Consider the following 18,483-nt stretch of genomic DNA (forward strand, 5'->3'; position numbering starts at 1 on the left):
AATCAACAACATGTCATATATCAATAAATCGCATCATAAACACTTAGCACTTAGCATATAAAGCATGCACCACACATCCTAGATTACCCACATAGCACATAGCATGTAAGTCAATCTTCAAAAACATTCAGTAGATGAATCATCTACATTGTCAGCCGAAGCCTCAGAAAACATTTTCAATCACACACAATCTCAGTGCATAAACAGTAAACAATGTCGAAACATCGACCCTAAGCATTAACTAGAGATTCAGTGAGAAGCCCTCACCTGAAAGTTCTCCAGAATGATCAACTAGTGCTTCCTCGCACTCAAAGTGTTGGTCCTCGGGGAAATCCTCAAAAGCACCTTTATAATAAAATCACAGAATACTATCAGAATCTATCGAAAACTAAGCTATCGATACTTACTAAGGTTACTCGAAGTAATCTATACTCTAAGGTACGATAATCTAGCGCGAAAAGACAAGTTTTCGGAAAAAGGAAATTTCTTCCTCCCCCCTTAATAGGCTCGGCCACTTTACACAATTAAGAGGCTCGATTTTTCTTCGAACAAACTTGGTTCCTATGCTTTCATAAGCCGTAACTAAGGGTATTCTGAACTCGGAAAAATTATCGGATCAAAAACTGTCGCAGGGGTATTTTGGTCATGATTTTTAACTTAGGATTTTCAAAACTGAAACCCCAAAAATAAAATTTTGCAGGGACGTCACCAACGACGTTTATGACAACTAATCCTACTAGCACTAAGCTAAGGCGATAGTTTTCAGCCTAGAGGTTGGAACTTTACTCAAAAACTACATAAATGGGTATTTTAGGCTAGAATTGATTCCGGCGGAATTCCGGCGACATAACGGAAAATCTAATCCGGCAGAAGTGATCTTGGGCACATATAGAAGAGGTTTAGAATCAGAAATGAAAGATTCAGGATAGTTTTGCAAAAACCCATAAACTATCCACTCAGAAAACACTACAGAAAAGCTATGGAAAAAGCGATCAGAGGTAAGGATTAGCAACTATACCTCGAAACCTTGAAGCAGCGACTAACGGATCAACGATCAAGCAAGTAATGAAGAAAACTCTTCTTCCTTCTTCCTTGTTGAAGCTCGCGGGTTTGAAGAGAGAAATGGAGGAGAATTTGAGTTTTTCTTCCTTTCTTTGCTATATATAAAGGTTGGAAATTCGCGGGAAAATGAAAGTTTCGCGAATCTGATTTTTCCGGCGTCATTCTCCGTGAATTATTAGATATGTTTTGGCAAAGGAATTCCTAAACTAAGAAGATGTCTCCTTGTATTTTTGGCAACTAATGCAAAGTCGGTGCAAAGTCGGTGTAAAACTATTTTACCCGATAAGTTGCTTTTTGCATCGAATGTCGGAATAGAAAACTTCCTTCGGAAGAAAGATTGAAATCATCAAGAGAAATGGGTGTACGCGTGTAGAATATCCATTTGAAGCTCTGAATAGATAAAGTCCCCATAGTCGGGTGATTCTAGGGTTTTGAAATACCAGGGTTTCGGTTTCGGCAAACTTCCGATGATTGGAATCGGACGTTCGTAGATCCTAGAGTTTCGCCTCGAAACGATTGTTATATATGGAAGAAGAGAAGTTCTAACATTTCTCTGAAGATTTTTGGAATTAACTGCCATCGTGCCTAAAAGTGAAAATTAGCTATATACTAGGGTTTCTGACCTAGGTTTAAGCGTGTAACGATCGTGCTATAACTTTTATCGATCATAATGAAATCCTTGAACTTTTCCTGAACTTTCTCCTTCATACATATATTTCATTTAATAAACTTTCGTTCAGGTTTCCCTTCACATTACATCAACCCTAATCGTGAATAAGAAGTTTATTCACTTAGCATGAACTTAAAAACTCGGGCCTTACACAATCAGAGGTCACCTTGAAGCTGCGGGTTTTTACCACTGTGCGCTAGTCTCAGATGTTTATCCATACCCTCCCTTGATTTCAGCGTTCATTGAAAGGTGGCGTCCCGAGACGCACACTTTCCACCTCCCGTTCGGAGAATGCACCATAACTCTTCAAGATATTGCAATTCAGTTGGGCTTGAAGATTGATGGTGACGTTGTCACAGGTCCCACCTCTTGCAATTGGCCTGTCATCGTTGAAGAATGTTTAGGAAAGAGACCCCCTAGCAGATGCTATTAGAGGAGGTGCGTTGAAAATGAAGTGGATAAATGAGAATTTTAACAATGTGGTAGACTTCATTGACAATCCTCAGGATTTGGCATGTTATGCACGTGCATACATCATGCGCATGCTTGGAGGTTTTCTCTTACCTGACCATAGCGGGTCGCATGTTCCTCTGAGATATCTTCCTCTTTTGAGGAATTTTCATGAAGCTGGAAAATATAGTTGGGGTTCTGCGGTACTTGCCCATCTATATAAGGAAATGTGTAATGCAAGCAAAATCTCACGTGTGGAGATCGGTGGCGGTTGTGTACAACTCATCCAGTTCTGGGTCTGGACGAGATTTTCTGATGTTGGCCCCCTCAAAGAACTCCACGTTATCAAAGAAGGTTGCCCTCTTGGAGCCAGGTATGCAACTAATTGTTACTTCAAATTTGAATAGTTGATCATCCTACAGATTCCAAGCTTCTCTAACATATATCAACCGAACTTATTTTTATTATATAGGTGGAAAGAAGATGCGGAATGGATAAAGTATCAGTTGCCGTATTGGAGGCATTACCTTGACACACTTAAAACTGAACAAGTGAGTACCTGTCATTAAAGATATATGACTGCGATATTATATTTGTCCAAGTCTAAACTCTTTCTTCTTGTGGATGTAGTTTGTGTGGATGCCTTATCCACATAGTGTTTTGCAGCAACTACCTCCAATATGTCGGGACAATATGCAATTGTGGAGATGTATAGCTCCCATGATATCATTTTTTATTGTTGAATGGCATCAGCCTGATCGGGTGATGCAACAATTTGGATTTCAGCAACATGTTCCTAACAAACCTCTCCAAGATAATAAGGTGCATGACATGTCACTGTCGGGGAAACATGATTGGGATTGGGTTGATAAGTTGACACCTTTTATTGTAGCTTGGGAAAACAAACAACAACAATTGGTTGAAGGCCCTAGATTAATAAGGCTTGCAGAAGGCAGTGATCAATACATGAGGTGGTATTCACAACACTCTCGTCGCTGGCTTACACGTAAAGGAGCAACATTGGGTCAATTGGTAATCTATTGAATTTATGTTAATCTATAATTTTTTTAATATAATTTATGCTTAATGCTTACCCAACATTTTATTTTGTTCTAATTGTAGGCTGCGAATATCCATCACATCTGGTATGGGCTGCCGCTGATCGGACAAGGGATGTACACAATTGATAACCTTTAGAAGCGGGCCATGCACTGCCTCGCGTTATGCGAGGAGATGGGGCGGATCACTATTCCCCCGCTAGAAGCGCCGCCAATGGAGTCTGTTCAGATCCCTGAGGTAGCACAAAATTTTCACCCAAAGCTCGGAAGGAAAGAAGGACAAGATTTCTCCCGGCGGGAAAAACATAAAGAAAAAGCTAAACCAGTTGTAATTGATGTACCCCAACAGCTGCCTTCCGGGCAACTTTGGTTGGCTCCCACCCATACTGGTGATTCCTACACATCGTACCACTATAGTGGTGATGGGTCTTCGTACCAGGGACATGGTAATGCTTCAGGATTTCAGCAACAGGAGGCATCATTCGCATTTCAGCAACCTTACCAACATGAGCAACATTACAGTGGTAGTGGGTCCCGTGAGTTTGAACAGTATTACCAACCTACGCCAGTTCCAGAGTCACAGCCTTACCACGGTTCAGCGCCGCAGGTTCAACAAGATGGATCCCAGCTTGACACGTGGTTCACCCCAGATGGCCAGTCTATACCCTCCTCATGGGGGACCCCACCTAGCCCCCAGCGTGGATAGGGGGCCTTACATGATTTGCTAGGTGCTTCACCGGAGATGCAGCATGCCCATCCACCAGATTCTGAGATTCGTGCTACACAGGCAGCCTTTGACTTCGATCTGAACCAGGCATCCCTCACATGCTACCATGCGAGTGGTTATGATCCTTCCATGAACCCAGATCACAGTTGATGTGTGTTTTATTTTTATTTCCATTTAAGCTTAATGTTTTTTTGTCATGTTTGTAAAATGTTTGTTGTTTGAAGGTTGTATGGCATCATCGTTTAGTTATGTTGTTTCCAATTAAAAAAATGGGTTCCCCTTTAAATCAATAACTCATAATGATGTTTCATTCTTAGACAACTTTATTATACATCATGGGTCGTACAGTCAAAGATAAGAAATCAACAACAACAGTGTAAAATAGTTCATCTCTGGAGTGAATTATTTCGTCGGCTTGGTTGTGACTCTGTCAGGTCCATCTCATTTCTGATGCGAGTTGACCTCGGACGACCTCTAGCACGCACCATGGTGGGGTCTGGAACAAGTCGAGGGCCATCACCTGCTGGAGGAATGTTCAATTCATTTCCAAGGGCCCACCACTGAGCTTTATACGCATCCCTTACAGTCTCCAACTTATACACAGGGTCAACAAAGTCATAATAGTTAATGGACTGTCGAGCGCATGCCGCGATCACGTGATCACATGGATACTTGAAGGCTTGGAAACGTCCACACTCGCATGTCCGCTCGTCTAGCCGAACACTCCACCTATAACCATTACGATGCGTACGCTGGTTGAATCCTTCCTCGACCTCAAACCTTATTCGCTCCACGTTATACGTGCGCACCATATGAGCACTTGCCTTTTCATGATTTTTGGCTAATGCGACCATGACCTTGTGGCAGTATACCTGGCGGGCCTGCAGTTGATCACTTGCAGCAATGCCTCTTTGAACAAAGTAATCTACAAGACGGGCATATGTGCATTTGACAAGTGCAGTGATCGGCATGTTCCTAGCGCCCTTGAACACTTTATTAACAGATTCTGCAAGGTTGGTTGTCATGTGGCCGAATCTACCACCATCGATGTCACAGGCGAGGCTCCATTTCTCCCTACTGATTCCATCAATCCATGCCTGGATAGCTGGGCTAGTCTGTCGAAACTTGGCCAACCTCCGTTCAAAAAGGTACAAACATGGCTCGTAACCTGCACAAGTGACAAATTTCTGTTTATAAAAAAAAAATCCTATAATTGGGTTCAAACAAATACCCATCATAACCAGCTCTTGGTTAAGCTTTGCATTCTTAAACCTATGGTTGAAGTTGCTAGCAATGTGGCGGATGCAATACACATGATGCGCATTTGGAGGCTGCCACCCATTTCTCGCATCCCTTACCGCGGCCTTGATGCCTGCATGTCTGTCTGATATCAAACATATACCTTGTTTCTGAGTAACATGTTGCCTTATCAGACGCAAAAACCAACCCCATGAACTCGTACTTTCCCTCTCCACTATTGCAAAAGCTATCGGTAAAATGTTAGAGTTTCTGTCCTGAGTAGTGGCAATCAACAACGTTCCTTTATACTTTCCATACATAAAAGTGCCATCTATCTGGATCATCGGCTTACAATAGTTGAAAGCTTCGCAACACTGTTTGAAAGTCCAGAACACTCGACGGAATTTGCGCACACTACCATCAACAAAACCATCCGCACCGATATAAGCATCTGTGTAAATGTAGTAGTAGGATCCTGGGGAAAATGAACTCATATAACCAAGCCATCTTGGGAGCTCTGCGTAAGATTCTTCCCAATTGCCAAACACCTTCGCAAGTGCCCTTTGCTTCGCTAACCATGCTTTCATGTATAACACTTGGTAGTTAAGTTCCCCGCTGATTCTCTCCTGTATGGCTGCAATGGGGACAGATGGCCGACCACCTACCATGCCTGTAACATATTAACGATATTATAAGTTAATATTCCTTTTAAGAGCAAGGAAATCATATACATGACAACAATCATACCCAGTATGTAAGAGCATATGACATCGGAAGTCATCTTGGTGTGGTCCTGCGACCCACCTAGATATAACCCACTTATCGATATTTTTGTCCATGCGTGCTCTCATCCTCCAAAGGCATCCATCCAAATGATTGCGACAATTGACAGTAAAATAAGTTGGTTTGGATTCGAGCATCTTATAGGTTTGATGGTGTTTGAAACAATAATACTTAAGGCCCATCTTGGCATCTTCCTTGCTCTCAAAACGTAAACCAACATACAAATCATCACCTAACTCCCACGATCCACCCTCATCGGTACCAGGAAAAAAATCCGTCTCCTGATCTGGATGATCCCAATTGATATATGAGTAGTGTGGAGCAGAATCCCAAAATGGTGTGGTGTTTGGGATAGCTGGACATAAAAAAAAATTAGTACATGCACAATTAAATTATTCAGTAATTTATAGGATAAGTTGGTTGAACATACCTTGCACTTGAGAATTAACAGGGAGATCATGTGTCGTATGCTGTCCACCCTCTTGGTCTGAGTCCGATGAGTCTCCATCGGAATCTTGAAGCCTTCTTTCATCTTCGCTTCCCTCTAGTTCTGAATATATGATGTCAGGATTGTCAATTAGGTGATGGTGGAGATCATCATCATCATCCAAATTAACTGTGGGACCCAAATGAACACTCTCTGGTTCAGCTTCATGGATCTCCACTTGTGTGACGCCCTCGTCTGTTAATGTCGGATGAGTGGTTGTAGGATTTGTTGAAACAGGTATTGATGAACTTCCTGCCTCATCAATTTGAACATAAAGCTCCGACATGGTCACCACTGACTGGTGGCCACACTGCTGAGTAAATATATCCATCATGATCCCCACATCATCAGTATTCACTATCACGAGACCTGTATACTGAACTGGATCAGATGAGGACAAATACCTAAAGCCCACAGAGGAAATAACTTAGTTACTTCCAAGCTTCAACTTCTCATGAATTAACTTTTTCAAGTTGTTGAATGTGATGTTGTGTTTCAAACGCATCATCTTCTTCGAGCCTTCAAATGTCATACCTTCACTGCCCTCATAATATCTACCATTGTACTCCCTCCGGTCCTATTTATAAGCAACAAAAAAAAATTCACATAGTTTAAGAAATGTAGTTAAACTAGGTAAAATGCATTAAATATGTCTTGAATCAAAATAAACTTCCAAAATTACCCTTTGTTATTAATGTTGGAAAGTGAGAAAGAGAGAGAATAATTAATGAGACACATTTTACAAGTTAGAATTAATAAGGGCATCATTGGAAAAAAATAATTAATATAGCTCAAACTTTCATTTGGTTCTTATAAAAAGGACCAAGATTTTTCTTCTCTTTCATGCTTATAAATAGGACCAGAGGGAGTATTACGCACAAGCAATTACTTGGTTCATCTTTTGAAATTCAAAATGAGCTCAACAATATTTTTTCCGATTGTAACTTTGTTTTTTTGAGTGTGAGCATAATGACTTCGCAGTGTGTAATATAGTATTTTTTATTAAACAATTCGGTTGATTTGAGGCGATTTCATTTTTTAATAATTCGCCCCATATCACGCGCATGCCATGCATCATTCCTGTTCCCCCGTGCCGGTCATGTCATTTCTGTCCCCCACTCAGAGCATTCGCTCAATTTAAAGCGTTGGACACTAAATACGCGTCAGACCACGCGAATCCAATGCACGTGCCACCGCCTCGTCTGGCACGTAACCAATGACATGGCTGCTGCATGTCTCCGGTCAGCCATCATGTTTCACCTGACATGACTGCGCCTGCTTTGGGGCGTATGCAATAAATGCCAACAGATTCAGATTCCTCCTTAGGAATGAAGGGAATCTCTGACGGAAAGAAATGGATTGCATTCGTGTCATGTGGGGCGAATGGCACGTTTGGGATTCGCGTCAGGTGGAGCGGATCCCACCTCCTTGCCACGCTGACCAAAAACACATCATTCCGGTAAATTCCATTTTTTTCACCCCTTTTTCGTAATTATTTTTTTTCGCATTATTCATATTTTTTTTCGATGACAACTAAGTCTAGGTTAATTATTTATTATTTTGTTTATTACACTCTTATATCCACTTTATGACCCTTAAATCTAAAAAATGTAGATATTAAATATTTCAGAATTCCAATAATAAAATAATAATTTATAAAGAATTTTAACAAATTAATTACGTATTTTCAACTAAATATTTTTTTTCTGAATAAAGAAAAGTTAAGGGTTTGACGGTTGCTCTTTATATTTACCTATCACTACTTAATACTTCTATAAATTGGCGATCTAGTAATAAATTTATAAAGTAATGATAAGATAATAGGGACATGCTTTGACACAAATAGTTTGAACCCTCGCTCTCATATTGTCATGGTGACCATTGAAATTGAAGGTATGGGGTCCTGGGTTCAGGCGAAGGCGAAAGACTTGCCTTGAATGCGTAGGGAAATTTTCGGTGTTGCCATGGTATCCATCGCATTGAAATGTGCACGTGACTACCATCGAAATTGAAGGGGGTTTCGTCGTTTCCCTGATGCTCATCGAATTGGAATGCGAACGTCACTACCATCAAAATTGAAGGCAAGGGGTTCCGTCTTTGCCATGATGTCCATCCAATTTGAATGTGAACGCCACCACCATCGAAATTGAAGGCAAAGGGTCATGGGTTCATATCGAAATTGAAGAGCTAGTGTGCGGGGAACAATTTTATCATTTATTCATTATTTATAAATTTACTAAATTGCTTGAAATTAAATTACTCTTAAGCCAAAACAATATTTCGATACACACTTAATTAATCAGCATGCGTTGACCTAGTTGGTAATAACTAACTACTTCATCTCAAAAGGTTACATGTTTCATTCACACCGTCGATTTGGTGGGTGATTGGTAACTACATGAAATACTCAATTTGTGTTGTTGGGCAATTTGGTATTATCATGATATTTTATGAGCATGTTTAGTTGCGTAATGGTGTTTATAACTCAGTGCTTTATTTTAATCATCATCTGCCGAACTTAATTAAGTTGGTAACTTTAGTGACTTCAAAAATAAATGCTAGTCACTTTGGTAATCGAGGATTAATCAGCCTACGGAAGTGAAGGTAGGTAATGCTAGAAATGGCGGTCTAAATCAGTCCTCGTTTAATTATTTTGCACGACGCTGACTTTATTTTCCTATGCTTTTTCTTTTCTATGGTTGAAAGAATATTTTGAATGAATTTATGGTGATAATGTATCAAAGTTTAACTTTAATATGATCATCTTTCTAATAATAATTGTATACATGTTGTTTATTTCAACAGATATGCTCAAATAGTCAAATGAAAGAAACATATTTTATTAATATTATAATTAGTTCCAATTACTAAACACCAATAGCCAATAGATAACTCATTAGTTGATAATAATGGGAACAAATCAACAAACTAGATAATGGGCAGCAACAAATGAGTGGCGTCCGCAGAAGTAGGGGACATTGTAGATATTGAAGTTCCCACGTTTGAACATAAAATAAGCTGATGTAAGTCCATGTTTAAAGTTGAGGATCCCACGTTAGCGAGTGGTCTTTGGAACAAGAGGAAGGAGACAAGAATAAAAATAATTTATCCTAATCCGAATAAAAATAAATATAAAAACTTGTTTGTTTATAGTTAGAACCAGTTCAGTATACGTTGCACCCCGGTATTTTTATTTTGAGTAAGAAGGAAAATAAAATAAAAAACCAAAAGTTCCTCATAAGTAGCACAACACCACATATCTGAGACTAGAAAAGTAACTAAATCCTCTGGCAGAAGAGACCAATTTTTAAGAACACATTATTACGTATGCAAACCAAATGAAGCTAACTAGTCAGGAAAAGTGCATGTCAACAGCCCTCAGAATGTGCTTGAAAGAAATATTCCAAGAGTGAGTAAGTAATAGAAATAATCTTATTCAAAACAATTATGATGAGAGAAGATAAAGTTTAATGGCCAAAAGCTAGAAGAAAACCATGTTTGATGGCCAAAAGCTTAACAAGCAGGGGGCTAGAACCAAAGGAAAAACCTAGAAAACCAGCTAACCAATTAATTATTTGATGAAATAAATTATTTTTTAATTAAAGTATTTGGATATATTTTATGTTTAATTATATACTTTTCCCCGTAAATAGAGCGAGTATGGGTTTTGGTCCTTCACTGAAAATACTTTGCATTTTTGTCCCTACTATTTGAGGAAATATTGGGTTTGGTCATTACCAGAAGCTAAGCTCACTCGAAGCACTAGCGGGTCTGACATGCACTTACTTTGCACACCCATATCATCTGTCACGTTTGTGGAAGGTGACATGACACGTGGCGTGATGGGTACCGTGTCAGTTGAGGACTAAACTTGAACATTTGTCAATTTTAGAGGGACCAACAAATTATTTAACCAATTAAATGAAATTTTCTTCTCCACTCAAACCGTACCCTCCTACTCTTCTACTTTATCTCCCACCATCACAAAGAACACTCAAATGTAGAACTCATAACTCCCACCCGCCCCTATGGCATCCTTTCTCACCCTCTCCCTCCATCATCTCACTCACCACCTCTCTCTCTCCATATGTGTGTGGGGACTGCTATGTTGAGGGAAGAGGTTTCTAGTATATTCTGAAGGGGAAAGGGTTATTGGTCAAATTAGGGAGTTATGGGTTATAGGTTTTGGGTTCTTGGTGTGAGTTTGAGTGTTATTGGTGATGATGAGAAAGAAAGAAGGGGAGGGCAATAGGTTTTGGGTGGAGGAGAAATTTAATTTTGTAGGTTTAAGTAAGTTTTTGTCCCTCTGAAATTGACAAAATTTGGTTGTAGTTTCTCAACTAATGCGTCACACATCATGTCATGTGTCACGTAGGCATCTCCCAAACACACAAGCACTGCATCTAAACTTTTTTTTTGTACATCGAAAAGATAAATTGCACCAACCAGGAATCGATTCCTGAACCTCCCCCTACCTAACCCATATAACCCCAGCTCCTACCACTTGAGCTATCCACTTGAGCTGCATCTAAACTTTGTCTCAAGTGAGAAACAAATTCAATATTTTCTTTAATCGTAAGGACCAAAATGCAATGTCTTTTCAATGAGACCAAAACTAAAACTCCCTCTATTTCTCACAGATGCATACAACAAAGTTGCTACCACTAAAAATCAAATATCTGTAAAACTAAAACTATATCAAATAAGACTAAATACAGAACCACCTGTCCACTATCACTTGAAAGAATTCTGTTAACATCTAGAGCTCCAAAATTAGCATCAGTCTCCAAGTTATATTTCCCAGAAGAAATAACAAAACAAAACTCTTCTCTGATTGAGGGTTGACAAAAACTGAGTATCTTGTTAACGGAAATAGAGATTACCCATCTTAAACAGGTAGATACTGCAGAACTTCAAGACCTGCAAGCCTTCTAAAGCCTAAAGGTCCCAATACTCTCTTAATTGTTTAGATAACTCTCCCTATCGACCCCCTCTACCTATTAATAGGCAACATGCATAAGTTCTCTAATCATCAAAGCTCCTAAACTAACTTCCTAACTAACTAACTAACTAACTCCCTTACCGACAGCTACTAAAATATACTAACAGATATATAACACTAACATACACTAATAATAACTTTACTAAGGTTACCCATCAATGTGCATGCTGCCCTAAGCATTTCCCTAACCCTAAGTGTCCATGGGGCTAGTAAGGTCTTAGATCTTACCCACATAAATGCGTAGTTATGAAGCTAAAAGAGAAAAAGTTATTGTATCTTCGAAGTTAAGTGAAGCTAGACAGCTGCTTCTAGTCTCTCCATACCTTAACACCATCTTCTAATTCTCTATACCAAAATTCCTCATCAGCATGGCAAACCTCAAAATATCATTCTTGGATGTCTAACTTCATTAAACCATGGAAATATGTCTAAACACTCTATGAAGCTAGTTGGTAATGCAAGTAAAATATAAGTCCGCATACTTTTATGTATTAATAGAATCAATAGTCGATACAATATTTCATCTATTTTAGCTACATTTCTTCTGCGTTACCAACTAGTCATTGATCCAAGTGTTTGCATGACAAAGAGAGTGTTCATTGCATTCATAGATGAATTAGATAGGCATGCTTTCATGAAAATAAAAAATTTATACATAGTTAATGCATTCACATGAACCACCAAATCATTAAAGCCTCAAACCAGGATCTTTAGGAACACTATTCACCTTTCTCAAATGCAAAAAGAGACTTGAACCATGAAGCTTAAAATATTAAACCTGATGTGTGTTATCTCAGATATTTTTCTTAACTAATGCAAAGATACCTAAGGTTTATTACATTACACGTTACAAATAGTCAAAAGTCTCGAGGCAACAAATACACGTTATCAGGACCAAACAAATCACTATAATGCTAGACCCACAAATTAAAGCAATGCTCAAGATTCAAAAATACTGCAAAGAACTTCTGTTTGCTACTAATTCAGATCAGCATTCCACATCCACCCATACAAAGACCATGAAGTGATATCCCATCTTCGACAGGGGCCAAGACGATCTGTATATTCTATACCCCTGCCAACATGAATAAATTCAACCTAAATAAGAGTATTCTGCACTACGAGTTGTAACTCCTAGAGACAGATGTTTCTTTTCCTGTTTGATTGTTTTTTCTTGAAATATCATTAATCCCAACATCAATTGTAAGAGCTCACCGTAGCGACTAGGAAGACTAGCAAATAAGTAATTAGTACTAAACATATACTTCTCACTTTCAGCAACATGAATGTACATCCAAAGAACCAACCATGTATAACTAAGCTATCAGGGAAATCAGAACAACCTACTACTACTGCTGGAAATTGGAATGACTCATTGAAATTAAGCAGTGGGTTTGAAAGTAGACTGTGGGAGCGACAACGGACCTCTCCTTGAACCTTTGTCATCCAAAAGCCTCTGAACCCTCTTGTTCTGGCAGTATTGCCTATCGAAATGCTTCACCTGGCACAAGATCAACATACCCAATGAAGAAAAGCATCAAGTTTTAGTAACAGAATATCAAAACTCACAAACAAGCCAAAAAGGGTTATATGTTATTGTTACCCATGAAGATCGGCATTGTTTAACGAACTCATCCCTCGATCGTTTGCATTCTGCAGGGTAAATCAAGCCCACTGATGCAATCTCTGTGGGTTTCTTGTCAGATTCCTTATCCAGACACGCGTAGAAAGCATCACGAGCCTTGTTCAAAACCATTAATACACATGTAAATGAAGAAGAAGAAGAAGAAGAAGAAATCACAGAAACCCATTTACGTGGAAGGAGAAAAGGAGAAGATAGATTTCTACCTTGTAGCAAGCTTCCCTAGCTTTGGAGAGGACATCAGCGTTGATTTTGTCGTGGTTTCCTGCAGCGTAAGCTTCCAGCGCCATGGGAACACAACAGTGACACCAAAAATAGGGACTGTGGAGAAGGACTTGCAATATACACACACTATCCTGGGCTGGGCTGGGTTGGGCTTTTAAAAAGACCAAGGTTTCTCATGTGAAGAACATTAGTCCAAGAACATTTGACCAAAAATTAGTTTTTGTTTTGTCAAAGACCAAAGATTAGTTGAAGAGCATAATATAAGTTAAAAACTTAATGGGCAAAAAAAAAGGACCAGCTATCAACCGACGGCCATTAGGGTGGTTGATAGACCTGATGTGGAGCTGAAAGCGACCATGATGAATGACTCTTTGTCGATTCCGTAGTCTGTTTTTCTTTTTTTGTTAGTTTTCCAAAGGAGGGAAAAAAGAAATATAATTGAATATACGTGTAAATTATTTTTACATTGCTCGCACTACAGGTAGGAGTTGAGTTGGATATGAAAGTTTTTTTCAACAAATCCAATTCTTTTATTCTGTGGAAAGTTGAAACAATTACTTTTTTAGTATTGAAATGTGTATGTGTATGTGTATCAGTGTATGTGTATGTGTATGTGTATGTGTACTAATCAGGGCCGGCCCTAGGCCTGTGCAAGCAGGCCCACAGCCCAGGGCCTCCAAAATGAGGGGGCCTCAAAAAAAAATTTTGAATATTTTTTACAGCGTTTTTCTTTAAGAAAGCGCTGTAAATAGTCCATCTTTTACAGCGCTTCGAACCGCTGTATACTATTTTACAGCGGCTAGAGGTCCGAAGCGCTGTAAAAAGCGTTTTTTAAGTTTTGTGCACCTATTAAACTTTCTCCAAAAAATAATTTAGGGTTCCATTTTTATTATTAACACAGGGCCTCCAAAATGTCGGGACCGGCCTGGTACTAATGTAGGTTGAAAAAATGTTTCTAAACACACACTCATAGAGTCCTTCCGCGGCTTCCGGTGTCCAATAATTTTGACCCACGGCTGCAAAAGCTAAATGCATGCATGAAGTACATATATCATTGGCTTTTGACCCAAAAAAAAGTACATCTATAATGGCTGATGATTAATCAAAAAAACAATAACAGCAGACCAAATCATAGCAGTACTTCAAAAATCTAACAATAATTATTTTACAGTCTCCTCTCTCTCGATTTTCTTGATAAAAAATTAAAGATAAGATAAGTGTAATTTCAAGAAGCTAGATATTTCAAAAGAGGAAATGGGCATAGAGTGGCCGTGCATCTATGACTGTGATTTCTGACGGAGTACCATCCTATGCACACAAACGACAAACTGGAGGGTCCCTCCATAATAACAATCCTACGGCCAATGTCATTTTTCCAATTTCTTGTTGTCGAACCATGCATGATGCATCAACTTTATCACTCACATTGATCATGGTCTCTCATCTCATGTATAAACAGTAATATATATACCCACCTCATTTTTAAAACACTTCATTTTCACCTCCTTTTGTTTTTATCTCTCTCCTCTTACCATCTATCACATCTCATACTTTCTCTCTCTTATTTTTTTCTTTCTTTCTATCTCTCTCCTCATTCCTCCTCTTTCACCTTAAAAAAAGGTGTGTAGGTAATATTATTCCATGTATAAATTCTAGCATCATGTTACTTTTTTTTTATGTTAAAAGACGAAAGTTTCATTCGCATGAAGAGGGGAGAAAAGACAAATAAAAAAGAAAAAGAATACGAGTCATGATTTAATTGGAAGAGAATACAGAAATAGATATTCGGTGGAATGAAAATGAAGAGAGGGTGTATGAATCATGAATGAGTGATAGTTTATGCTAAATTTATACTTTGATATTTCTTGTTATATGTATCAAACATATCCAACAACATTTTTTTTTACTTTCCGCAATAGTTCTAGCTAAAAATACGAAAAATGTTTATTAAACATTACGCAATAGTTTTCTTTGATCTTATGTTTTGGCGTTACCAATTCTGATTCATTTAGTAATAGTTTCTCGTACACTATAATAACAGTGTGAGAAAATGTAAATATTGTGAGGAAATGCAACATTTATCACGTAAAAATTGTTCCATATTATAAGATGCAAAACACTTATTTAGTGTTGTAAAAAAACACATTGCCTAAAATGTATGGCAATCCCCGACAGTTGCTCCTCCTCGTTTTGGTCATTTAGTGTCGATGTTGCTTGGGGTTTATCTTGCAATTTGTGCAGGTGTTTATTAGGTGCTGTGTTTCAAAAGTTTTACTTGTGGGTGCATGAGTATTGTTTGTATTATCAACTATTCATCTAATATAAATTTTTCTTTCCAAAAAAAAAACACTCACGAACTAACCCTGATGCATTTTAGACAGTATTTTTTACTTGTTGCTTAAACCAGTGTTAAAAAAAAACAAAAAAGTTGTAGTGAGATGTGATGCTTTAGACATTTATAAAGAAAGAAATAGACATAATGTTTTGCTTGATATTATCATGTGATATGGGAGAATCTTGATCCCATGGGTCATACTGGTTGAACCCTTGGGTTTGTGGAAACTTGAAACCAATTTAACACGTAAGTTTATGAAAGCTAGTGATCACCATAAAATTTGAAAGCTTTTAAAAAAACGTAAGATGCAATAGTGACTGTTTCAGATGACCATAATTATATTTTGTGTTTCTTGTTAACTTTTTGTATTTTGTGGCGCTAAAAAACTGTTACATTAACCGCGTGTTAGCTTGTATGTCCACAAAGCATGATTTAGTTGACCAATATACTCATCTACCTTCTAACCACTTCACTTAATAAAAATGTAACATCATATTCACTTCATATTAATATTTTTATTGATTTAGCAACTGTTTAGATTTAATTTGAAAATATATCTTAATTAATCCTTCAACATGCTTAATTATATGAGTGGTTCATATGGTTCATATGATACATATGGTCCACACTCCACAAGAATTTAGAAGTCTATATTAAGCAATGTCAATATCCAAACCATGTCCTATACAAATTAGTTACAATATGTATTAGGCAAATGTTTTTGTGTTGAAGTTTCACAATACTTGATTATATTAAATTTGTATGTGAAATATGTTCCTAGCTACACCATGTGTGTATAGTGTAGAGACAACACTACTAGGAAACTAGGTCATTGCTCAAGCGCCTTAGTATTCTCTCCTATCAAGTGTGAGGTGCAAAGCCAAAAAACTAGTCTTATGATTTAACCAATGAAATACACATAAAAATGTAGCATCCCAATTCACAAGTGATCTTGAACTGCATTAACTACGAATGTGGTGGTTGTTCACATTGTGACTTAAACATGAGTTTGATTTTTTTTATAGGCAATTATGAATATATTGAAATGAAGAAAAGTAAGAAAAAAGATGTCAAACAACGACAATTACAGCTTATAATGCAATCCTCGCCCATGTATATTTAATGACTTGTTATTTATATCTTATAACGCAAGCATCTACTATGTGGAAATTAGTTACTATTGGATGTAGATACTTTGAGCTTAAAAAAATCTAAATGGAAAGGAACCTCCCCTTCATAACAGGAACCAATTAATTATCTTGTCCTGCTTGTTGTTTCAGCCTCTTTTAGAACAGGAACCATACAAAGTATTAGAAAATCAGCTAAAGTACACCAAATGAAAAAACCTCATCACCAACAATATAGCAAAGTTGATATAGATAGTTGAGTTTTTCGAGCATTTAGTCGAGATTTGGATTCCTGAGTGACGTGTATGGAGAAAAATTTGTTGGGAGAGGCCTACTCACTTAATACTAGATATTATATACCCGTGCGTTGCACGGGTTTATTTACGATATTTTTTAATATTATATGAAAATTACTATAGTGTACTTATATAAATAATAAATATTAAAACATTTCTTCAATAAAAATATAATAGAAAAAATTATTGTGTTTAGACATCTAAATATATAGTATTAGAGTTTCTTTGATGCATTTAATTACTTGTATTAGAGTTCTCTTTATGTAAATAAAGGATATTACTGAAACTTAATAAAAAAAATTGAAAAGGAAAATATTATTAATAACATAAGAAAACTTGAGAATTTTTTTTTACTACTGTATAATAGATCAAAAAATATATTTGAAATTATTTTTCAAATAATACACACATGCAGTATAGTTAATAGTAAATATCTTATAGAGACATTTATTTAATTTTGAAACTATTTTTCTAGATTGTTCATTAATAAATTTTATCTTTCCCATTATTTAATTTAAATTATTAATGTTGTCTACATATAAATATATTTATTAATTTTTTCTATAAATTTATGATTGATAGTTAATATTCTACCTATTTTTAAGTGCTACGTAATAAATTATTCTTTTGTGTAAGAAAATGAAAATTAACAATTAATAGTTAAAAATAAAATTAATAACATAAACTATTCATCAATAGGTTATTACTATCATTATTAAAAAAATCACAAGTAAATTTAAAATTATTTTTTAAAATAATACAAAACTACATAGTTAATTTAAACAACATGCATAATAATTTCAGATTTTAAAAGTAATTTACAAAGTATATATTTACAAAAAGCATTCAACCATTAACTAATTTCAATATTTAACATGTTTATTTTATTTAAAATATTATTTTGTGCTATTTTTTTATCTTTTCATTTTTTCAACCTTATGTTGATAATTAATTGAAATGAAAATAAAAATTTAATTAATCTTTCCAGTAATGTAGAACTCAAGTCCAATATTCTTTTATATATATAAATATATCATTTATTAAGATGATATCTAACTTTTATACTTAATTTTTTATTTATACGTAAAATGTAGTAATAAGTTTTATTGGTTAATTTTTAAAATCCACCAACGTATGATTAGTAATTAAAATTAAAATAATAGTTTTGATTTTAACATATAAGAATTTGAAATTTTTTACAATTAGTAATAAATGTAAAATTTATTTTACTATATATTTTTTATTAATGTAAAGGTAGTCAATTTAAATTATTATTTATTCAAAATTTGTTTTCAAGTTATAATTAATAGTTTAAATTTAAGGTTGTCAAAAAAAAAGTTTAAATTTAAAAATATTAAAAATTATTTTAAAATATGGGAA

At 36.5% G+C, this 18,483-nt stretch overlaps 1 protein-coding gene across 3 annotated transcripts; it reads right to left on the minus strand.

The window, feature by feature from the left end:
• Positions 1-12,248: 12,248 nt before the first annotated feature.
• Positions 12,249-13,456, minus strand: LOC130715611 (cytochrome c oxidase subunit 6B-like protein new16). Of its 3 annotated transcripts, none has more exons than XM_057565730.1 (4): positions 13,327-13,445; positions 13,082-13,219; positions 12,904-12,979; positions 12,249-12,553 (listed from the first exon to the last, which is right to left on the minus strand). In XM_057565730.1, the coding sequence occupies exons 1-4, from the start codon at positions 13,408-13,410 to the stop codon at positions 12,546-12,548; spliced, it is 306 nt and encodes a 101-aa protein (XP_057421713.1). In that variant the 5' UTR covers positions 13,411-13,445; the 3' UTR covers positions 12,249-12,545. The 3 variants fall into 3 exon arrangements, with proteins under 3 accessions (XP_057421713.1, XP_057421712.1, XP_057421711.1); XM_057565729.1 differs by having other exon boundaries at positions 12,822-12,979; positions 13,327-13,444; XM_057565728.1 differs by having other exon boundaries at positions 12,249-12,979; positions 13,327-13,456.
• Positions 13,457-18,483: the final 5,027 nt, after the last annotated feature.

Source organism: Lotus japonicus, chromosome 4, assembly GCF_012489685.1.
Source record: "Lotus japonicus ecotype B-129 chromosome 4, LjGifu_v1.2".
NCBI classification, from domain to species: Eukaryota; Viridiplantae; Streptophyta; class Magnoliopsida; order Fabales; family Fabaceae; genus Lotus; species Lotus japonicus.